The sequence below is a fragment of the Cervus canadensis genome, chromosome 32 (genome assembly GCF_019320065.1).
Source record: "Cervus canadensis isolate Bull #8, Minnesota chromosome 32, ASM1932006v1, whole genome shotgun sequence".
Lineage (NCBI taxonomy): Eukaryota > Metazoa > Chordata > Mammalia > Artiodactyla > Cervidae > Cervus > Cervus canadensis.
In genome coordinates, this window is record NC_057417.1 from 18,631,939 (window position 1) to 18,655,894 (window position 23,956).

The following is a 23,956-nucleotide window of genomic DNA, read 5'->3' on the forward strand; positions in this document are numbered from 1 at the left end:
CCTTGATTCATCTCTCTGTAAAAAAAAGGACTGACTGATAAAATGTGGGTGAGAAACTGCTTTGTACACGAAGTTACCATTACAGAGGTAATGGCGGCTGTCCCCACGCCACAGACGAGAAACCACGGGAAATGCCCAACAACCCTAGGACATAGCTCCACCCTCCCGCCTTTAAAATCGGGCGGGGCGGGGCCACGGCATCGATCACTCAGCGCTTCGCTAGGCATGCCTTGGTGGGCAATCGAGCTGCGAGTGATCGATACCCCGGCAAGCCTCTGACTACTCGGAGAGAGCCGGAGTGTTCGATTCTCAACGGACAAGTCGTCGCCGCACTCCGGCGACTCGACACCGTCCAAATCTGAGCCAGGTAAGTGAGCAACTCGAGAGGAGTGAGCAGCTCTGGCTCCTTAGAAGCGGAGGGCGCCGGACTCAGGGGGAGGACTGCGCAGGCGTCGCATGTGGAGGCAAAGCGTGCAGGGACCGTCTCGCGCGTGCGCTTTGGAAAGCCCGGGGCAGCCCTTCAAAAGCCACGAAACTCAGCGGGCCCTTGGGGAGGGGAAAACCGGGACGGCGCATGCGCTCTGAGAACGCAGTTTAGCCGGTCGACTCTCCGGAGCTGCCGGGGAGAGGGCCTAGGTCCCGCGCGTGCGTAGTGCGTTCCTTATGACAGGTATTGCTTTTTGCGCTTGCGTGCGACCAGGCTGTTGTGCGCTTGCGCGGTTTTTGGCCTCCAATTGGTTGGGTAGCTCAGCGGGTGAAGAATCCGCCTACAATGCGGGAGAGACGCCGGTTCGATTCCTAGGTCGGGAAGATCCCCTGGAGACGGGATAGGCTACCCACTCCAGTATTCTTGGGCTTCCCTGGTGGCTCAGCTGGTAAAGAATCCTCCAGCAATGCGGGAGATCTGGGTTTGATCCCTGGATTGGGAAGATCCGTTGGAGGGGAAGGGAAAGGCACCCCACTCCAGTATTCTGGCCTGGAGAATTCCATGGACTGTAGAGTCCACGGGGTCGCAAAGAGTCGGACTCGACTGAGCAACTTTCACTGATGCGATTCGAAGGCCCCTGCCCTTCGCATTGTTTGTACACGCAGGTGCATGCCACCCATCTCTGCCTGGCCAGTTACCTTTTGTTGTCGGTCTGGAACTAGGAAGATTGAGCCGGCTTGAACCATCGGGCCCCGAATGCGAACCGAGGGAAATAAAGTCCCGGGAGAGGCGCTGGGAAGGGAAGAGGTGTGAAACCTCCCAGTGGAGGCATGGTGGGGATACATAGAGCCGGTCAAGCCCACCCGTCCTGGAGGACTCGACAGGGCCTGTGCATGTGGCCGCCTGGAGGAAGGGGATGTCTGACTCGACAGGGGTTAACTCTGAGCATGGGTGTCGCGTTATGCGCCCTTGGAATCCAGCAAAGATAAGTCGCGGTGCTTAGCAGGGTTAGAGCAAGTCAGGGCAGGTGTTGGGATCACACCAGCGGGCTCCAGCCCAAGCCTTTCTGCACTTTGCAGAACTGAGCAGCCTGTTCCCAGAAAGCTAGATTGAAGCTGATATATTCCGAGAAGCACTTCAGAGCCTTAAAGATAATTTAAGAGAATTCTGGGATGACTGCAGTGGCTTCCTAGAAGGCTTTATTTTAGAGCTGACAGGAACCCACTTGGGCTGTTGTCTAACAGCCAACCAGACGCCACCTTCCAATGATATACTCCATGTGGATGTGAATTCATGAAGGTCAGGACCTGAGTTAGGCAGTTCATTGTGTACAGCCTGTACTTGGCTCCTTGGTGTTTTACATGACCAGCAAGAAGCTGTTTTGAAGTTCAGATTAGAGTGGTCTGTACAGCCAGACCAAAGTCAGTGTGAGAGGCTAGCTCATGCAGTCTTTATCTGACAACCCCCCCACCCCCGCATTGAACCACCCCCACCTTTTCAAGATTTTTTCATATGCCAGCAAACAGACCTTTCTGTAAGAAGCCAAGACAGTCCACTGAGAAGAGCAGTGCTATGCAGCCAGTACCTGACCTTCCCATGAAAGCTGTCTTACGTGGAGAGGCCAGTACAGGCAGGTGGTGCTCTGGGAGGTCAGTTTACAAAGCTAGGACGCAGGAATATTCTCTGGAAGGTTCATTCGTTTAATACAACCTTTTATAAAAGGCAGTTCACCTCTACCCTCACCACTTTCAAAAAACAGCCGTCTGTAACCAACAAGACATCTTTTAAGGCCAATACCAGTTAATCCCAGGAAGACTGACTTTAAAGTGAGTTTACAAGGCCACTCGGGCTTTTTCATATGGCAACATTCAGAAAACTTAAGATCATGGCATCTAGTCCCATCACTTCATGGGAAATAGATGGGGAAACAGTGACAGACTTTATTTTGGGGGCTCCAAAATCACTGCCGATGGTGACTGCAGCCATGAAGTTAAAAGACGCTTGCTTCTTGGAAGGAAAGTTATGACCAACCTAGACAGCTTTAAAAAGCAGAGACATTACTTTGCCAACAAAGGTCTATCTAGTCAAGGCTATGGTTTTTCCAGTGGTCATGTATGGATGTGAGAGTTGGACTATAAAGAAAGCTGAGCGCCAAAGAATTGATGCTTTTGAACTGTGGTGTTGGAGAAGACTCTTGAGAGTCCCTGGACTGCAAGGAGATCCAACCAGTCCATCCTAAAGGAGATCAGTCCTGGGTGTTCATTGGAACGACTGATGCTGAAGTTGAAACTCCAATACTTTGGCCACCTGATGTGAAGAACTGACTCATTTGAAAAGATCCTGATGCTGGGAAAGATTGAAAGCAGGAGGAGAAGGGGACGGCAGAGAATGAGCTGGTTGGATGGCATCACCAACTCAGTGGACTTTAGTTTGGGTAAATTCCAGGAGTTGATGAGGGACAGGGAGGCCTGGCGTGCTGCAGTCCATGGGGTCGATAAGAGTCAGACACGACTGAACAACTGAACTGAATTGAACTGAACTGATGATTTGGGGGACTGTGGGTCTCAATTTGCCTGGAATAATACCAGTTTATGACTTGTCCCTGAAAGCTACTTCAAATATTCAGCACTTCCAGTATTCGACTCGTGTAAGATGAAATTCCTACATGCAGAAATGACAGTCCCAAGCAGTGAAGAACAGAGAAAATGATGAGAATAAACAATTTTGAAAGAGAAAGATAAATGTATATTTTACCAAGCTTAGGCTTATATATATAGCATCCTGCTTCCCAGGTGAAGAATCCACCTGCCAGTGCAGGAGACATGGGAGCCTCGGGTTCGATCCCTGGGTCGGAAAGATCCCCTGGAGTAGGAAATGGCAACCCACTCCAGTGTTCTTGCCTGGGAAATTCCACAGACAGAGGAGCCTGGTAGGCTACAGTCCATGAGGTCCCAAAAGAGTTGAACATGATTGAGCAACTCGGCACTGCCTAGCATTCTGATTTGTATGGTAAATTCTGTGGTTAACCAACCTATAGCTGATTACCAGAAGGCTGTTTGTGCAACTTGCTTATCCCTTTTATGTGGAGCTCTTGGTCAGGTGTGGGCGGGTGGGCGGGTGGGCAGTGTAAAGGCTAGTCCACAGTCCCACTCTGAAAGATTGTTCATACAATTTACCCTGATTCCCTCCTCTGGAAGGCCCATGCATTTACTACAACCTTTTATTAAAAAGGAAATTAAGTGAGGAACTCTGGGAAGCAAATCAGCAAAGCCAGGCCATGAGGCTATTCAGGCTGATACCTTTTTCCAGAAAATTGCTTGATAACGATTGTCAAGAAACCTTTCTGTCAGGCCAATGGGGAATGCTGGAAGCCTGATTTGTAAAGCCTGGACGTGAGGCCTGGATGGGGGCTTCCCAGTGGTGCTACTGGTAAAGAACCTGCCTGCCAGTGCAGGAGATGCAAGAGAGGCATGTATGATCCCTGGGTTGGGAAGATCCCCTGGAGGAGGGCATGGCAGCCCACTCCAGTACTCTTGCCTGGAGAATCCCGTGGACAGAGGAGCCTGGCGGGCGACAGTCCATAGGGTTGCAAAGAGTCAGACACGACTGAAACGACTTAGCACACATACACCATTGTGAGACCATTGAAAAAAGCAGTGTCCTGCAGCCTATTCTTGACCTTCACTGAAAAGCTGTATCAACTGGTCATGTGAAAGCTGCTGCTTACAGCTTCGTAAGGCCAGCTCCTCTGGATGACTGTTTCATACAGCCAGGGAGGGGCCTTTCTCCTCTAAGGCCATTTCAGATGGCTAACAGGCGTCACAGAAGATAGGTTTGTAAAGCTAAGACAAAGTCCAGGCATCCCCTGGCCCTCTCACAAGAGCCCAATTTGTAAAGAAGCCAGGTTTTAAAGCAGGTCATGAGACCACTTTGGAAGACTTTTATATAATAGGATGTGACTCCTCCCCTGAAGTCTGTTTGAAGTGGCAACTATTTAAAAAACCAAATCAGGAAAGGTTCTGGGAGGCCTGTGGAACCAAGTCTGTATAAGACTACTCCCAGGAGGTGCTAGTGGTAAAGAACCCGCCTGCCAATGCAGGAGATGTAAGAGACGGGAGTTCACTCCCCGGGTTGGGAAGATCCCCTGGAGGAGGGCATGGCAACCCACTCCAGTATTCTTGCCTGGAGAATCCCATGGACAAGGGAGCCTGGCGGGCTATGGTCCGTGGGGTCGCAAAGAGTCGGACAGGATTGAAGGACTTAAACACACACGCACGCATGCGCACAGATGGTGGCCAGCATGGTGTCTCCCGGTGGCTCCCACGTGGTGCCCTCGTAAGGCTCTCTGGGAGGCTGGTGTTTAAGGTCAGTCTTGAGAACTGCAGGGTCATTTCAGTGACTCGTACAGAGGCAACCTGTAAAATCACTTTGAAAACGAACTCAGCTATCCTCAAGCTCCCACCTCTGAAAGGCTGAGTTGTGCAGTGTTAGCATAAGATTCTGAAGGCCTTGTTGTAAGACATTTGCTGAGGAACTCTGGATTCAAAGTAAACAGCTCTGGCTATTTAATGTGGCCAAGAGGAGGCTGTTTTGTACAGCCATCTTGAGGCCCTCCCTCTCCGAAGGCTGGTCCACGTGGCCATCCATCTGAGGCTCTCCCGCGACCAGTTGGCAAAGCAGCCATTCAGCCCCCTTTCATTTGTATTTATGAAAACCAAAATACAAGATCACCTTGGGAAGCCATTTTGCAAAGGAGCACGCAAGACCACCTTAAAGTCTGGTTTTGTCAGGCCTTGGTGAGCTCTGAGAGGTCACCTGGGGAGGCCAGTTTACAAAGGTTAAAATTCTGCATCCCGGGGAACTAGTTTATAGGTCATTTGAAACCCTCTGGGAGGCTATTTAATAAGGCCACAAGAGACCAATTTACAGAGCTGGTACATACATAGGCCCAATAGAAGCCGTTTTTCCATTAAGGCAAATAAGTGGTCTTCTGGGAGACCTTTTTATAGGCCTTTGTGAGAAGCCAGAATATGAGGCCTCTGAGGTCTTTCCACACCCAAGATGAGATTTTTCAAATATGACCTAGGGAGCTCAAACCAGTGCTCTGTGACAGCCTAGAGGGGTGGGATGGGGCGGGAGTGGGGGAGGGGGGTTCAATAGGGAGGGGCCGTATGTACACCTGTGGCTGATTCATGTTGTATGGCAGTGAAAGGCGCTCAGTCCTGTCCGACTCTTTGCGACCCCATGGACTATACAGTCCATGGAATTCTCCAGGCCAGAATACTGGAGTGGGTAGCCTATCCATTCTCCAGGGGATCTTCCCAAGCCAGGAATCGAACCAGGGTCTCCTGCATAGCAGGCGGATTCTTTACCAACTGAGCTATCAGGGAAGCCCCACTGTATGGCGGAAACTAACACAATATTGTAAAGCAATTACCCTTCAATTAAAGGCAAATAAAATGTTTTTTAATATGGAAAGCAGAAAAGAAAGAAGAAAATTTAAATCACTTGAAAAAAAAATGCTTTATAAGACTTACGTGAGACACTCAGGGAGATGAGACCTGAGGCCACCCAGTTGGTGGGTCCATGTGCTCTTCTGCGTGTGGGTGGTAGATAAGACTACCAGCTCTGAAAGGCTGCACTGTGAGACTCTTCTAAGATTGCTATTAACGAGGCCAGCGCAAGGTGTTTAAGAATCTTCTAGGAGCAGGAGATAGGAATCATCCCAGCAGGCTTGGGCCAGGCCACCCAGGCTGTCCGAGTCCCGTCACACGGTAAGCCAGCTGGGAAGGATAACCACTGTGAACCAAGGCCTGAGCTGGGACCCAGAGCTCCAAAAGCTGGCACAGTCCTCATGCCTGAACACAAAGAGTGTTCTGGGTACACACTGCCACTTGCTATAAAGTTTTGGACAAACTGCTTATTTTCTCAAATCTCATTTCACTTACCTGTAAAACCTCACATTGTAGAGTTGCAAGAGAAATGTTAGATAGTGTACACAAAGCAGGCAGCATCGGAGATTCCCTGGTGATCCAGGGGCTTGGACTTGGCGCTTTCACTGCAGGAGCGCGGGTTCAGTCTTAGCTGGAGAGCTAAGATCTGCAAGCTGCGTGACGAGGCCCAAAAGACAGACAAACCTTGGAGCACTGACGTGGCACAGAGGAAAAGGGCATGGAGGTTGACCAGAAGTTTTAAGTCCTGTCTCTGTGCCTTTGATTGACTGTGGTGTTTTGGTCAACTCACTCCATTTTTCCTCCTGGACTTTAATTTCCTCATCAGCAAAATAGGAGGGTGAGGTTTCAGGGGAAATGACCACATACATCCCTGTTCACTTCCCAATATTGTGAGGAACAAAATTAGACAGGGATGCTAGGGAAACCATAATAGACTGCTCTTACTTTTGAACAGGACCAGGATGAGGTCCCTCAAAAACTTAACAAGTGGGAAAGGTTTGCCCTTCTCTTATAGGAAGTGATAGGATTTTCTCATCTGTAGAATGAAGATAATAATGATTCCTCAGAGCTTTCTTCAGAGTTAACCTAGGAAATTCCCCGGCGACCCAGTGGTTAGGACTCCATGCTTCCATCACAGGGGCCATGGGTTCAATCCCTGGTCTGGGAACTAAGATCCCACATGCTGCATGGTGCAGCCAAAAAGAAAAGTAGAATTAACCCAGATATCTGGCTTCACCATGTGTTGGCTCGTGGTCTTGTGGCTCTTTTCCCTCATCTATAAGACCACGGATTGGGAGACTAGACTGAGGTTTTGGGTTTTTTTTTAAATATTTAATTTATTTATGTTGGCTGTGCTAGCTTGTCATTGCTGCGTGCAGGCTTTCCCTAGTTGCAGAGAGCGGGGGTTACTCTCTTGAGTTAATCCCAAGCAGTGCTTGGGCTTCTCATTCAGGTGGCGTCTCTTGTTGCGGAGTGTGGTTTCTAGAGCACAGGTTCATAGCTGTGATGCCCAGGCTTGGTTACCCTGAGGCATGGGGGATCTTCATGGACCAGGGATCGAACTGGTGCGCCCTGTACTGGCAGGTGGATTCTTAACCACTGGACCCCCAGGGAAGTCCTGCCTGAGTTTGAAATTTCTGCTCCTCTTAAACTAGCTGAATTGCTTTGGGAAATCATTTAACTTCTCTGTTTTAGCTTCTTTATCTGTAAGATGGAGGTGATAATACTTTTCTCAGAGTTTTTGTAAGAACTGAGTATATATAAGGTACTTGGAGCATTCCTGGCTTACAGTAAACACTTCATGTACATTATCAGCTTTGTAGGGTCATCATTCGGGGGAGGGAATGAGGCAATTCATGTAATACTCTTACAGATTCTGCCTGCTGAATACCAAATATTCCTGAGCTGGTGGGGAGTGAGCTGGAATGGGGCCCAGGAATAGGAATGGCTTGCCTAGTGCACCTTCAGGGGCTATATCTCTAGCATCCTTCACACAACTTTGCTTCTCTGTCTACTGCTGACCTCTTCACACACAATAGGGCCGAAGGGAGCCATGTTTGTCCTCCTGTTCTCTCTGAGTTATAGATGGAGTCCCAAGGTGTCCAGGAAGTCTTGTAGAAGTGTTTATTTTCTGTCGTTCAGTCACTAAGTTGTGTCTGACTCTTTGCGACCCCGTGGACTGCAGCACGCCAGGCCTCCCTGTCCCTCACTATCTCCCGGCATTTGCCCCAAGTTCATGTCCATTGAGTTGGTGATGCCATCCAACCATCTCATCCTCTCCCGCTGTCTTCTCCTTTTGCCTTATTATCTATTACTGTGTGACAAATCACCATAAATTTAGTGGCTTAAAACAACACACGTTTCATATCTCAGTTTCTGCAGGTTGGGAGTCTGGGCCTGGGCCAGCTGGTTTTTTCTGCATCAGGATCTCTCACAAGGCTCCAATTATGGTGTCAGCGCTGAACTCTTATCTGAAGGTTCAACTGAGCAAAGATCTAAGCACCTGTATGCATGCATGCTCAGTCACTCGGTCATGTCCAACTCTGTGACCTAATGGATGGTAGCCCGCCAGGCTCCTCTGTCCATGGAATTCTCCAGTCAAGAATACTGGAGTGGGTTACCATTTCCTACTCCACTAAGCACCTGTGGTTGTTAGGAAAATTCAGTCCCTGGGGGACTGCTGGATCCAGGAGGGCCCTCAGTTCCTAGTTTGGTCTTGTTCTAGGCCACCCTCAGTTCTTTGTTGTGTGGGCCCCTGCAGCAGGGCCACTTGCTCATCAGTGCATGCAAACCAAGAAGGCAGTAGAGAGAGTCTGCCAGCAAAATGGACGTTCCAGTCTTAGGGAACCTGATCCCAGAAGTGACTTCTCATCTCTTAGGCCAAAAAGTAAATAGCTGCACATGGCTCAGACGGTAAAGAATCTGCCTGCAATGCAGGAGACCTGGGTTCCATCCCTGGGTTGAGAAGATCCCCTGGGGAAGGGAACAGCTATCCACTCCAGTATTCTTCTTGGAGAATTCTAGGGACAGAGGAGCCTGGCAAGCCACAGTCCATGGGGTCGCAAAAAGTCAGACATGACTGAGAGATCAACACACTTAACACACACCAAACCTTCACAGCTGTTGGTTGGAGGCATGTATTAATAGTTTTCTATTGTTGATGTTATCGCTTCTCGGCCTTTGGGCTAAGATCAAGTGTAGTATCTATTGTTGATGTAACTAATTACCACAAACTTGATGACTTAAAACAACGAGAATTTATTAGCTTACAGTTCTGTAGGCCAAAAGTGCAACATGGAATCAAATCAAGATCTGAGGAGGGCTTCATCCTCTTCCAAAGGCTCTAGGGAAGAATCTGTTTCCTTGCCTTTTCCACCTTCTAGAGACTGCCCACATTCCCTGCCTTGGGACTCCCTTCCTCCATCTTCAAAGCAACACTGCATCTGTCTGACAGTTCTGTAATCACATTTCCCTCTGACCCTTACTTTAGCCAGGAATGATCGTGTCAAGGACTTGAGTGTTAGGTTGGGCCCAGCCAGATAACCCAGGATAATCCCTTATTCTTAGTCACGTCTGCAAAGTCCCTTTTGCCATGTTAGGTAACATCCTCACAGGTTCTGGGGTTTAGGATGTGGACATCTTTGGGGGACATTATTCTGCCTACCACTCAAATTACAGGTCCTGCCCATACTCAAGAGAAGGGGGATTAGATGAGAGTGTTCATAATAGCAAGCAAGGATCACTGGGCTCTCTTCTGCCAGAGGGTGACTGGCTTTCTTCCCTCACAAGAAGTGAAGCATCTGATGGGGCTTTATCACAAGCAGGTCTTCATTCTTGCCTTCACCATCCACCAGTGGCTCCTGAATATGAAGGGTTCTTTCATTATGAACCTCAGAAACCAACCCTGGCTGACATAAGCAAGAGGAAATTTCTTGGAAGGCTGTTGGAGCCTGTGGAATAGACGAAAAGCTGGAGAACTGGACTCAGAAAAGACAAGAACTAAAATGGTTCTGCATCCTAGGACTTGTAGACCATGATTGTGAGACCCTAGCAAGAACAGTCTGGTCCAGAAGTTGCCACTAGGAAGAATGAAATGTCAGCTGTCTCTGGTCTAGTTGATCTACTTAAAGTTTACTTTCAAAAGAGGCAACTCATTGACTAGCTTGGGTCACATACCCACCCCTTGGCAACATCCCACCACACTGAACTCAGAGGGCATGATGGAATTTCTCAGAAGGAAATGGAGATGTGCTGTTAAGAAAGATAAAAGATCTCAAGCCACCAAAACTCAACAAATGCCCCCTGTGTTCTCTGCCTCTCTTTCCTCGACACCAGAAGGAAGTTACTGATCAGTCAGGGCAGGATAGCTGTTATAGCAAGCATCATCAAAACGGTAGTGGCTAAACACATGTTTATTTTTTGCTCACGAAGCATTCCGGCATGGATATTCCTGGTTAGGGGACTGTCTTGTGGCTCAGCCATCCCCTGGGGCGTCAGAGTCCTTCCCTTCTGGGCAGTGGGTAGGGGTAGTGTGGAGGGTCGTATAGGAAGTGTTCATGGACCAGGCCTGGACCCTTCCATGCCCCATCCCATGCATTAGCTGGGACATGGTGTCATGCTCACATCTAGCTGCAAGTGAGACAGAGAAATGGGGTCGAACTGTGTGCCCGGGAAGAAGATGGAATGGACTGTGGTGAACTTTAAGCCAGTTTGTTTTTGAAAATAAAGTTTCATTGGGACACACCACACGCATTTGTTTACATGCGGTATAAAGCTGCATTCATGCTAGTGACAGCCTAGCAGCAGCAGCGGCTGTATGACCTGCAAAGCCTAAAGTATTTGATATCTGGCCCTTCACAGATAAAGTTTGTTGACCCCCAGCGTACAGCAGTCTCTGCAAAAGCATGATGGTCCCTGTTTCTTAGTATCAGATGAGATAGGGGATATGACAACTGTTAGTGTAAAACCTACAACCTGTGTGCATGCTCAGTCGCATCCAACTCTTTGCGACCCCATGGACTGTAGCCCACCAGGCTCTTCTGTCCATGGGATTTCCCAAGCAAGAAGAGTGGAGTGGGGTGCCATTTCCTTCTCCAGGGGATCTTCTCAGCCCAGGGATGGAACCGGCATCCCTTGTGTCTCCTGCATTGGCAGGCAGATTCTTTACCACTGAGCCACCTGGGAAGCCATCACGTACAACATAGTGAAAGTGAAGTCGCTCAGTCGTGTCCGACTCTTTGCGACCCCATGGACTGTAGCCCACCAGGTTCCTCAGTCCATGGAATTTTCCAGGCAGGAGTACTGGAGTGGGTTGCCATCTCCTTCTCCAGGGGATCTTCCCAACCCAAGAATCGAACCCGGGTCTCCTGCACTGCAGGCAGATGCTTTACTGTCTGAGTCACCAGTAGTGCAAATAAAGAACCATAAGTTGTGAGCAGTAGATTATCCACTTATTAGTAATTATTCCTAGAGACTGGCCTGCCATCTGTATATAATGTCCAGGCTAAAATTACTAAAGGCATTGTTGGGAGCCGCCAGGACGAGAAAGGAACCTGCAAGGCAGCTCTTCCCCTCAAGGCTGTCCCAGGGACAAGGTCACGGGACGAGAAAGGAAATCGCAAGACAGCTCTTCCCCTCAAGGTTGTCCCAGGGGCCCGGTATGTCCATTTCTTCCTTCTGTTTTACTGTTGTTGGGCTTTCTATTAATCTTTGGAAATGATAATTTATAGTAATAAGGCCTCGCTGGAAAAGTCCAAGTCTTTTTGGAAATGCTTAAGATTGCTCTGGCTCAGGACACGACCATAAACATCAAGTCATAAAAGAAAAGGCCACAGGTATAGTTTGGATGCTTGCTTAAAAGATTATAATGTTCTAGAATAGAAAAGAGTAGAGGTGTTTAGATTTAGAAGTAGATACACTGTTTTAGTTTACTTGCTCCTTGATTGAAAGGGTTTTCGCTATTGCTGTTTCCTTGCTGCTATTTGTTCATTGTTTCCCTTTCTTTAAACAACATGGGATATTATGGATATTTTTGTAAAATTAGAAAATGGGGTATATAGGATTTTAATAGAAGACTTATATTAACCAGCTTTACTGCCATTATCTTACTATTAATAGAGGTGTTTTGCTGCTTTAGAGGTGTTTTTGCTGTTTAATAGTTAATCGTTGTAAATTGAGATTTTGTGGTTTCAGGTAAAGAAAAATATCAGGTTTTTCTCATGGTACTATTTTCAGAAATGTCAAACATGTTACTATAACCCTTCCCATGTATTGTTTTATTGTCCAAAGAATTTACACCATACCTGAGATTTATGAAATATTGTTTTTGTTAGAGTGAGACTGTTAGGCCATTGAGGCAAGAAGATTATGTACAGGATATTTAAGTTTAAACCCTGTAATTAGAAACATTCTAGATGAATGCTTAGGGGAAAAACATGGGGAAAAAAATATTGACGGAAGCACAAACCAATATCTGATGTAATATGTGGTGGCTTAAGTGGGAGGTAACATTCATTCTATAAAAACTGAGCTATCCTAAAAATAAAAAAAGAAGCTACCTCTTCCACGCAACCGTCTGTGTGTGTCTGTCTGTCTGTCTTCTCTCGCCAACGCCGTTCATCCTGAGGGTTCCCCTGGATCCTGCTGGGGCTGGACCCCGGCAAGGCATCAATTGTGATAAACTTTTTTGTATAGGATTTATGTATTTCCAGGTTTCCTTCTGAGATGGTTAAGGTATCACTCCTTCAGTAGGCTGAATTGAGTACCTACTATGAGCCTGACTGCAAGAAACTCAAAGGCCATTCAAACCCAAAACACTGTCAATGAATCTTGGCTGGCTTCACATAGGGGATCATTTAAGATGAGCTTTAAAGGTTGGACAGGAGTTTGCCAGAGAGGAGGGCTGTTGGAGGCATTCTGGACAAGGACAGTACATGTTCCTCTCTGAACAAACATGGGTCCGGTGACCACTGCATGCCTACTATTAGGCCAGGCCCTGAAGATACAGTGGTGACCCCAGACAGATGGGGACCCTGCCCTCACAGAAAGAGACCACTGCTGAAGAATCAGTGCAGGTAAGATATACATTTCACAGGACAAGTAGGGAAGCCTTGGGGACCTGTAGGGGACCAGGTCTGTGCATGGTCTCTAGATCTCTTTATCTAGGAAGATTCTTCATATATATGTTGGGTTGGCCAAAAAGTTCATTTGGGTTTTTGAAAAATCTCAGTGGTTGACATTCTGGCCACTGGATGTCATCACAGACCTAGCTTTCTTCCCTCCAGCCTTATTTTATGAAAATATAGAACCACGGGTATATAGGCATAGAACATGATGTTTTGCTGTAACTTATTTTTCCCCCATGTGTGCGTGCTAAGTTGCTTCAGTTGTGTCTGGCTCTTTGCGACCCTGCAACCCTGCCAGGTTCCTCTGTCCATGAGGTTCTCCGGGGAAGAACAGTGGAGTGGGTTGCCATGCCCTCCTCCAGGGGATCTTCTCAACCCAGGGATCAAACCCATGTCTCTGACGACTCCTGTATTGGTGAGTGGGTTCTTTACCGCTAGCGCCACCTGGGAAACCCATGGTTTATATATATAAAAACCATGTTATATACCTTGTTATAAACCTTGTTTATATTTGTTTGTTCGTATATATATATATATTATTATTATTTTCCCTCTAGCACCCTTCAGACTGAGCTGCCTGGCCCAATGGCGGGGCCCAGTGCGCTCTGGGAGGCCCTCCAGGCCCTCCTGCCCCACACGAAAGAGGAGCTGAAGCTGGAGCTGGGAGAGAAGGTGGAGGGCAGCGTGGTGATGCTGCTGCAGGAAGCCGCTGAGCTCTTCCATGGGGGCCAGCGGCGCGAGTGTCTGCAGACCTGCGAGGTGCTCCTGGACTACTCCTGGGAGAAGCTGAACACGGGGCCCTGGCAGCACGTGGACAAGGACTGGCGGCGGGTGTACGCCTTCGGCTGCCTCCTGAAAGCCGTGTGTCTGTGCGAGCCGCCTGGGGACGCTGCCTCCGTGGCCGCCGCCCTGAAAGCCTGCGACATGGGCCTGCTGATGGGGGCGGCCATCCTCGGGGACATCCTCCTCAAAGTTGCCGCCATCCTCCAGAAGCACCTGCTGTCCGGAAAGAGGCCTGCCTCCGGCCCGAGCCAGGAGCTGCCCAGCATAAAGGTATGGGGGTGCGGGGCAGCCAGTGACCACACCCAACAAAATCTATCAGCCCCATTTTCCTAGAAGTCAGGGGTCAGCTCTCCCCTGGGGTGAAGCCCCCTGGCGTCCTGACCCCTGTTGAAAAATTGCATCTGTATCAATTTGGAAACAGAGCAACCCTCTTCCTCAATTTTTTTTTTCTGCTTGTGCAAAAGCTGTGCCCCTTGGGGAGAGTGGGAGGGTGGGAGCTTTGTGGGTCTGAGAAAAAGGACTCAGAGGGTTGGTGTGGCCGAGCCCTATATCCAACAGGAGCCTGTCTCTTTCACCTTCTTTCTGGCCCCTTGGTGGAAGAAGTGTCACCCACTTTTCTGGCAGCCTCTGTCTCTGTGTGGCTGAATTTGGATGAGATGCTACAACTCGTGTGACTGATTGGTCCTGCCCTTTAGATCCTTGCGTGTCCTCATGGGCTTCCCTGCTGACTCAGTGGTAAAGAATCTTCCTGCAATATGGGAGACCTGGGTTCGATCCCTGGGTTGGGAAGATCCCCTGGAGAAGGGAATGGCAACCCATTCCAGTATTCTTGCCTGGAGAATTTCATGGACAGAGGAGTCTGGTGGGCTTTAGTCCCATGGGGTTGCAGAGTCAGACATGACTGAGTGACTAACACTTGTGTCCTCACTGGTGTTTAAGGCACACGCCAGAGAATACCCCACAGATCCTCAGGGTGGTGGCCAGTCGCTCAGTCATGTCCAACCCTTTTCGACCCCATGGACTGTAGCACACCAGGCTTCCCTGTCCTTCACCATCTCCCAGAGTTTGCTCAAACTCATGTCCATTGAGTTGATGATACCATCAAACCATCTCATCCTCTGTCATCCCCTTCACCTCCTGCCTTCAGTCTTTCCCAGCATCAGAGTCTTTTCCAATGAGTCAGCTCTTCCCATCAGGTGGCCAGAGTATTGTAGCTTCAGCTTCAACATCAGTCCTTCCAATGAATATTCAGGGTTGATGTCCTTTAGGATTGACTGGTTTGATCTCCTTGTGGTCCAAGGGAACTCTGAGGAGTCTTCTCCAGCACCACAGTAATACTGATAATAAAGGTTAACTGTTGCTATTGTGACTAAGCACACCTCCATTCTCCTAGCATGGATGCAAATTCCTGGTGAAATGCCTCGAATTCTGACCTTTCTGTGGTTGCCGCCATCTTTTTCTGGACAGAAAGCGAGGGATGACCATGTGCTGATTCCAGATGTGACAACAGAAAGAACAGTGCCCCGGCTTCACTGTCCATCCCTCCAGTATTTCAAGAAGCATTTTTTGGTTCCAGGGAGGCCTGTGATTTTGGAAGGCGTGGCCAACCACTGGCCATGCATGAAGAAGTGGAGGTAGGTGTCTGCCGAGGGCCGTAGGGTTCCTCTTCCAAATTTAGCGTCCCCAAAGATGCCCCAATTCCTCCTCCCATGACCCCCCAAGAGAATACAGCCTCATAGACACTTAACTGCCAGTTAAGTGGGATGGACTGCTGAGGGGTTAAACAGACATTAAAGGCACAGTCCTCTGAAGCAGTGCCAGAGGTTATAAGGTCCTTACCGGCTGCAGTCTGCTTGCCCTAAGCAGTTTTTCATGAGTGCATCCTGGCAGTCCAGTGTTAAGTCTATTATGCCACTTTGCAGGATCTCAGGAATTCTGTGGGCTTTCTCAGGGGTCCCTGAGGCTTGAGAGTAGAAATAAGAACCCAAGACAGCCCCACCCCCTCTCCACGGGCTCCTGGGTTTGCTGTCTCCTCTTGGCTGTTTTGAGTCCCTCCCCAGGTTCATGGGGAGGTTCATGGTGTAGGCGTCAGATCAGGCAGCTAGATGGTGGCCTTGAAATGAGGAGGCGTGTCTCAGGCAGGTGACAGAGCCGGCCTGAGTCTTGGCGGTGGCTTTGTGGGAGTAATTGTTTTCCCTGACATGGGATGGGCACTGTCGTCACCTGCGTTTTACAGACGAGGAACAGGGCCCAGAGAGGTGAGGAAACTTGCCATGGGTCCCCTGGTGGGTGACAGGCAGGGCTAGATGTGGCACCCCACCAGAGCTGAGGACTCACCTGGCACCTCACCAGCCTGTACTGTCCACCGCTGGCCCAAATAAGGTCTCTCTGCTTGTGACAAGGCATGCGAAAGAGAAGTTGGGAGGCTCTAGGCCAGCTGGAAAATAGAGCTGCCCAGCAAGAACCAGATTCATCGGTTTTATCTGCAAACAGCTGCCCAGTGCCAGGTGGGCAAGTGACCTCACCTCTTTGCACCTGCATCTCCTCTGCAGTGAAGTGGGGTCTCCCTCCACCTCGTGAGCTTTTGTGCCAATGAAGGGAGCCCAGTGTGAAGCAGGGCGCCCAGCCAGTCTCAGGATAACAATAGCAATGCTAACCCCTGTCTTCCGAATAGTCTGGAGTACATCCAGGAAGTTGCTGGCTGCCGCACCGTCCCCGTGGAGGTCGGGTCCAGGTACACGGATGAGGAGTGGTCCCAGACGCTCATGACAGTCAACGAGTTCATCAACAAGTACGTCAGGAATGAGGTGTGTTGTTCGACTCCAGCCCCCTAGTGCTCCAGAGGGAGGGAACGCATTGCATGTATGGGCAGAATAACTTCATATGTCACCAGGGGAGGTTTTGGAGGAGTCAAGAAATCATACCTGAAGGGCCTGTGGTCAGTAGGCTGGCCAGTGCAAGGAAGGCAGGATGTGTGGGTCCCATTTCAGGTCCTTTTGTGTTTTGAAGGGTTTTATTTATTTATTTTTGGGTTACAATTCAGTGCTTTTTGGTATATATGCAAGATGGTGCAACCATCACCGATTTGTAATTCCAGAACATTCTCATCACCCTAAAGAAACCCTATACTCATGAGTAGTCACTTCCCATATCTCCTCCCCACCTATCCCCAGGCAGCCATGAATCTGCTTTCTGTTTCTGTGGATTTGCCAATTCTGGGTGTTTCACAGAGTTGGAATCATACAGTACGTGACCTGTCTGGCTTCCTCCATTTAGCATGTTTTCAAGGATCATCTCTGTCATAGCACGTACCTTTTTATGGCCAAATACTATCCCTTTGATGGATAGACCACATCTTGTTTACCCATTCCTCAGTGGATGCCATTTGGGTTGTGTCCACTTTTAGTATGAAAAATGCTGTGAACATTCACGTGCACGTTTTTGTGTGGACGTGTGATTCCACCTCTCCTAGGTATATATGAGGAGTGGAATTGCTGGATCAGGTGGCCACACTGTGTGTAACCTTTTGAGGAACTGCCAGATTGTCTTCCAAAGCCCAACTGCACCATTTTGTCGTTTCTTAACAGTGAGGACCTTGGGTGTCTTCCTCTTCCTGATACCTGTTGGCCGCTCTGGCCGCTGTTGGGGTCAGTGGCGCCTGGTGTTGCGTCTGCCTCGCCCCCATCTGACCCTTGTAGATGCCCTGAGGCGTCTTCAGAGAATCCCTGAGCATCCAGGAGCCCAGTTTGAAAAGCACTGATCTTTTCTTTCATCTGCTTGGCAGAATTTTTCACAAAATTATCATCTCCTATGCAGGCAGAGATATGGGAAAGTGGGTGCTCCCATTAACGGCTGGCAAGGGTATAAATGATGTAGTGTTTGGGAAAACAACCTGGCAGAAGCTATTAAGATTTAAAATGTGTGTACTCCTTGACTGCACTGTTCTACTTTCGGAGGCACGTAAACAGAAGGACCAGAGCATTCGGCTGTTTGGGCTTCCCAGGTGGCACTAGTGGTAAAGAACTGCCTGCCAATGCAGGAGACATAAGAGACACGGGTCGGGAAGATGCCCTGGAGGAGGGCATGGCACCCCATTCCAGTATTCTTGCCTCGAGAATCCCATGGACAGAGGCGCCTGGCAGGCTACAGCCCACGGTGTCGCAAAGAGTCAGACCCAAATGAAGCGACTTAGCATGCACGCACACATGCATTCAACTGTTTACTGAAACACCATGGTAGAACCACATGAATGTCTGCCAGCTGGGGGGATGGTTGAATGGATAATGATGCATCCTGTGTATATAACATGCATCCATCAGAAGAATGAGTCACATATTCATGTATCCACTTGATGTATCATTAAATTGAAAAGCAGACTTCAAAGTAATGCATATTGTATGATTCCATTTTTATTTAAAAAAAAATCCTCATGTGTGCGCAGCCCCTTGACATTTCATGGAAAGTGAGCCCCTGGGTTCCGGGTGATTTACTCAGGTCCACCTCAGTAGCACAGGCAGTACCAGATCCTGAGTGCCCCCATCAGCCCTTTCCTGCTGGCTGGCAAGGGATGACATTGGCCCCAGGGTCGGAGTGGGGGGGCCAAGCAGGATGGAGAGGAGGGCCCTTGGGTGGTTGCCAAGGGCAGGATGCTGAGAGCCAGCTGAACTGGCCGCTCCAGGGACCTTTATCACAACTAATGGGCCTTTCTGTGTCCCCTCTGGTTTTTCTCCCGTGGAGCAGCCAAAGGACGTCGGGTACCTTGCTCAGCACCAGCTCTTTGACCAGGTAAGTCAGACCACGGCCCTCCATCCTTCACCCTCTCACCTTCTCCCACTTCCCTTCTGGGGCACTGGCCCCAGGGGGCAGGAAAGGGGTAGTAACCTCAGTTGCTTCCTCCTGGTTCTGCCCCCTGCTCTGAACAGGGAGGCACGCTCACCTGGTGCCCTTCTCACCAGCAGGCAGCAGGGGGCAGGCCAGGCCCTGGGACTGGGCTGAGGGGTGAGGAGGCCAGCTCCGGGTGGCCCCCAGGGGATAAAGTCAGAAGCCCGAGTGTGGTCAGAACTGGTTCTGGGAGCCAGGTGAGAGTGGCAGGCTCCAACCTGACCCAGAACAGGTGAGTTCCTGCTGACCTTGACCCCTAGCCCCAGCTGGGACTCTGCCAGCCTCTGGGAGCTGCAGGTCCAAAGTTACAGAGGGGAGGCAGCAATGGGGCCAGGTGAGCTATGGTCTCCTGCCCAGGCCTCCCCATGTGAGGACACATATGTCCTTTCCCCATCCTCTTTTGCTAAGTGAGGAAAAGAGGGATTTGAGTTGATCAGGCCTGTGCTGTGTGATCTCAGGAGACTGGCCTGTCCCATCCCCTGGCCTCAGTCGTACCGGGGCTCAGCCTCCAGGGCCCCTGGAAGCCACGGTGAGCTTGGCTCGCTGTCCTGGAGTGGCTAATTGCCATCTGACTAGAACACGAGGAAGCACATTGAGGGGAAGGCAAAGGACATGATTATTTTTAAGATGGACAAAGGCTTTGAAGCCGTTTTTGTCTCAGGCCCCCAGAGGAGGGTTTTCTCCTCTGTTGTTCCCACTACCATGGGGACAGTCTGAGCAGCCAGAGCCCCGGGGCCGCCCTGCAGCACAGAAGGGACGCCCGGCTGGCTTCTGCATGGCTTCTGGGGCCTTCTCCACCCAGCTCGAGGTCTCCCACCCAAAGCCTCTGACTTTCCTCCCAGTGACCCCGTGTTTCAGAATATTTTGTGCTATGCCTGCCTTCAAGTCTCAGCCCCACCTGGGACAGTTTCTCCTCTTAGGGTCTCTGAATCCTTGGCCCCTGCCTCCGATTATATCATCTGACCAACCAATCACCTCTCAGGAATCCAGATGATGTCATCAGGGACCAATCAGCTTCCCTGCATCCCACAGGGCCGGGGTAGGGTGTTATTCCAGCCAGAAACTGTGTAGTGTGACAGTAAGCCTGGCGGGGGTGAAGCAGGTGGTTCCCAGAGGCCTTGGGGACCCTGCATGTAGCTTGAGGACCCCCCACCCACGGGACAAGGCACCTCAGGTCATGAACTTCTCCGTCAGCCCAAAGCAGTGGACACAGCAGCTTTTTTACATGAAAAACAGCCCAAGCTCCCCGCAGGGAGAGCATTCCATCCAGCCCTAGTGATGTGTGCACTAAAGGAATGGCCAGTCCGCCTGCAAGTGTCCCTTCCGACCTGGAGAGCTCACTCTGAAGATCCCTGATTAAACCAGCAGAGTGGGTCCCCTTTGCAACACTTTGGAAACCAAACTTGATTCTATGTTTAATTCCCAGAGTCCCTGAGCCCTTGCCAGCATGGCAGGCAGTCTTGGGGGTTGGGGTTTGGCAGGGCTACAGTAGACTGGCCTCGTTTGGAAAGAACCAGAGTCTCAGAGGAAACCACTCACACCGGCTGAAACCACTTCCTGACCAGACCTGAGGAAGGCAGCTCCAGCCCCTCCCTCTGGGCGCTGGATTCTTCACCAGCCCTGGGCGTGGACCCCTAGCTGCAGTTAGTCTGGTCAGAAAGTAGGGTGAGTGTGGGGGATAGGAAGACATGAGGGGGCTACACGAGGGTACTTGCTATTTTAAAGTACAGACAGCCCCCAAATTATGATTGTTCAACTTTATGGTCATACCAAAGTAATAGGCATTCAGTAGAATAATTTGGATTTTGAATCGTACTGTTTTCCTGGGCTTAGTGGTATGTTTACCATACTGTGTGATGCTGGGCTGGGTCTCCCAGTCCCTCAGGCAGTCCATCACATGGTCACATGGGTAAGCAATGGATACACTTCCAGCCACTCTGGACCTGGATAACATTCTGGTTTTCACTTTCAGTACACTATCCAATAAATTGGGTGATAACACTCCACTTTTATAACACTCCATTATAAAATAGACTTTGTGTTTGATGATTTTGCCCAGCTGTAGGCTAACGAAAGTGTTCTGAGCATGTTTAAGCCAGGCTAGGCTCAGCTATGATGTTCTGTAGGTTGCGTTTTCAGCTTTTGATATTTTCAAACTACCATGGGCTTCTTGGGACGTGACCCCACCGTAAGCCGAGGAAGAATCTTATCTCATTAGAGATGTTCACTGATGATGCTGGGGCAGGTGAGCCCACCCACCTCCTCGTGCAACCTTGTCTGCCTGCCCCCCTCCTCCCCCAGAGTCCCAGCTTCACTCCTCCTGGAGGACACCCCCACCCCAGGACACCTCCACACAAAGGCACAGCACAAGCTCACTTCCAACTGGGTCAAAGTCTGCACGGCTTTAAGACTTCCACTGATGATCACTTGATGCCACCAGGAGCCTGGCATGGGGCTGCCCACTTTACCACATCCTCACCACCACTGGGTGTTATCACTTTTTCAGTCTTTGCTAATTTGGTTAGTAGGAAATGATGACAGTATTTAATTTGAATTCCTTTGCTGATGGGACTGAAAGCCTTTTTATGTATGATCTGATTTTTGTTCTTTGCTTATTTGTGTAACTTTACATATTGGGATCCTTATTATTTTATATGAACGCTCTACATTAACCTTCATTTACCACAGTCCAGATGTTTTCCATTTTATTGGAATTCATTTATTTTATATTAATATACTGACTTTCATTTACCTTAAATGTACTGATTGTGATTGCTTTACCATGAGTAAATTTTGGAAAAACCTTCCTCTCCAGAGATTTGATAAATAAATACTCAGCCCCATCTCTTTTTCTTTGACTTTCTAAAATGCTGTGATAGCTTTAGAAAATGGCAAGCTGGTTTATTTTTAAGACAAAGTAGTGGTGTCAGGTTTTTTAAAAAAGGAAATAAAATGCCTGTGACATGGAAAGAAATCTGAAAATAAAATTATAACCCTTCCCTAGTAATTCTGTATTTACTTTTTAAAATTGATTTTTAAATTCCTATGCAGTAAACTGTGGCCAGTGTCATATTACACAAGAAGACAGTATTGGCCTTCTGCTTAAGAGTCGGTTGACATCTAGGCTGCTGAGTCGCAAAGGCCTGGCCTTAACCCACCTCATCTGCTCTGTCAGATCCCGGAGCTGAAGCAGGACATCAGCATCCCCGATTACTGCTGCTTGGGCGACGGGGAGGAAGAGGAGATCACCATCAACGCCTGGTTCGGTCCACAAGGCACCGTCTCCCCGCTCCACCAGGATCCCCAGCAGAACTTCCTAGTCCAGGTTGGAGCCGCTCAGAACCTCGGCTTTCCCCCTTCCCCTGGTCCAGCCACACATTTTCCACGTTTAAATACCAAGGAGATGAACCGCAGACAGGGGCATGGACCAAAGTGAAAACAGACAGGGTACCGGGCCTCAGGGTGGGGAGGGGCTGCTTTCAGACTCCGGGATCGTCTGGGATCCCGCCGGACGCCTCACGCAGGCAGAGCAGGGCCGGGGTGCCATCTCAGCATGGGGCACGTGCCCCCACGGCTGCCCCCCTGCTGTCCATCAGAGCCAGGCTGGCTTCTCCTGCCAGAACCCTCTCCAAATACAGGGAAGCTGCTCAGCCAGTGGGTGGTTTTCCCAGGACGCAGACAGGGAAGCCTGTGTGTTTTATAAGGGGTGTGGGGTGAGGCGGGGACATCTGCTATAAAACCTTCCGTCATAGGCAGAGAGTTTTGACAAGCCAGAGTGTTCTTCCAGCCCAGGGCCCATTCCCCGGGACACGGCGGAGAGGCTGGGAGCCAGGCCGCCTGGTGTGAACACAGCTGTCACCTCTCAGCTTTGTGAACGTGGGACCCTCGGCCTCTCTGTGCCTCCATTTCCTCACGTGTCAAATGGGGGCGGGGGCATGATAAACCACCTCGGAGGGTCACGGCGAGGACTAGCTAACACACATTAAGCACTTAAACAGCGGTGGCCACAGCCAAGTGCCTACTGATTGTTCGGGACAGTAGCGAAGGCACTCCTGACCTAACACGCGTGCTGGGTGTGGGGCAGGCTGGGCGGGGAGGCAAGGAGGGCGCGCGCAGGGACAGCGGGGTGCCTGCTCATGAAGGGGGTCTCTTCCCTGCAGGTGATGGGCAGGAAGTACATCCGGCTGTACTCCCCACAGGAGTCGGAGGCGCTGTACCCCCACGACACGCACCTTCTTCACAACACGAGCCAGGTGAGCCTGGGGGGCCCGGGGGGACCCACTCCCTGTCTCTTGAGACCAGACAGGTGACCCCTTCGCTCTCGCAGGTGGACGTGGAGAACCCCGACCTGGAGAAGTTCCCCAGGTTTGCCGAGGCCCCCTTCCTGTCCTGCGTCCTGTCCCCGGGCGAGGTCCTCTTCATCCCAGTGAAGCACTGGCATTACGTGCGGGCCCTGGACCTGAGCTTCTCCGTCAGCTTCTGGTGGTCGTAGCCGAGAGCAGGGGGCCGGGCACACAGAACGCACTCGTGGTCACACGCATCCTTCACACTGTGCCCGGCCCAGGGACCAGCTGCCTAAGGACACCTTCGTCAGAGACACGCAGGCCCAGGGGTGGCCCGGCCGCTGTGGGAGGCAGGTGGGACCCCGGAAGGACAGTCCAGGTCCACAACCCGCATGGAAGCGCCTGGGCTCCGAGCTGGCTGCCTGGACTCAGGCCCGGCCCTGCCGCTGGACAGCTGTGTGGTTTGGAGCAGGCAGCTCTGCTTTGCGCGTCTCCATCTGGCAAACAGGGTGGCGCTGGTCCTCCCCAGCGGGCTCCAGGGATGGGGCACGGGCGGAGCTGTGCTGCAGACCTCAGCGGCTGTCACCAGGCTTCATCATTAGTTCAGTTGTTAACACCGTTCTGTGCTGACTGGTCCGTCAGGACAGCCGCAACCTGCGGGCTCTGGAGCGCGGTGGCCATGGCCTGGTTACAGGGGCGGGGATCCTCAGTGTCTTGCTCAGCTCAGGCCTTTGCTGGGCGGTGGGAAGTCTGGGGTGGTTTCTGTCTCTGTTACCGAAGTGTAACCTGCCTTCAGAGAAGTGCTCACCCCCGCTCGCTTGGTAGATTTTCCACTCCACACCCTCCCACCGACCAGTTTCCAGTCAAGAAACAGAACGTCTGGTAGGCCACCCTCCTGCCCCTTGCTGTCTCCATCATCCAGGGGTCACTACTCTCCGAAGAGGGTTTTAGGTCAGGAGAGACCTTCAGACTTTGCATAAACACATTTGTTTCGATTGTATAAAA

The 23,956-nt window shown here is 50.3% G+C and overlaps 1 protein-coding gene and 1 pseudogene across 2 annotated transcripts; both read left to right on the plus strand.

The window, feature by feature from the left end:
• Positions 1–213: 213 nt before the first annotated feature.
• Positions 214–23,956, plus strand: KDM8 (lysine demethylase 8). 2 transcript variants are annotated; one of them, XM_043455433.1, is made up of 8 exons: positions 214–367; positions 13,562–14,057; positions 15,255–15,421; positions 16,462–16,594; positions 18,528–18,572; positions 21,844–21,993; positions 22,829–22,921; positions 22,996–23,956. In XM_043455433.1, exons 2-8 carry the CDS (start codon positions 13,590–13,592, stop codon positions 23,158–23,160), a joined length of 1,221 nt encoding a protein of 406 aa, XP_043311368.1. In that variant the 5' UTR covers positions 214–367; positions 13,562–13,589; the 3' UTR covers positions 23,161–23,956. The 2 variants fall into 2 exon arrangements, with proteins under 2 accessions (XP_043311368.1, XP_043311369.1); XM_043455434.1 differs by lacking the exon at positions 214–367 and adding an exon at positions 13,359–13,419.
• LOC122433674 lies at positions 9,046–9,142 on the plus strand (annotated as a pseudogene).

Coding starts and splice junctions, on each gene's coding strand:
- KDM8 (XM_043455433.1), top strand. CDS start 13,590: ATGGCGGGGCCCAGTGCGCTCTGGGAGGCCCTCCAGGCCCTCCTGCCC. Junction 14,058..15,254: donor AGGAGCTGCCCAGCATAAAG/GTATGGGGGTGC, acceptor TTTTCTGGACAG/AAAGCGAGGGATGACCATGT. Junction 18,573..21,843: donor AGCACCAGCTCTTTGACCAG/GTAAGTCAGACC, acceptor CTGCTCTGTCAG/ATCCCGGAGCTGAAGCAGGA.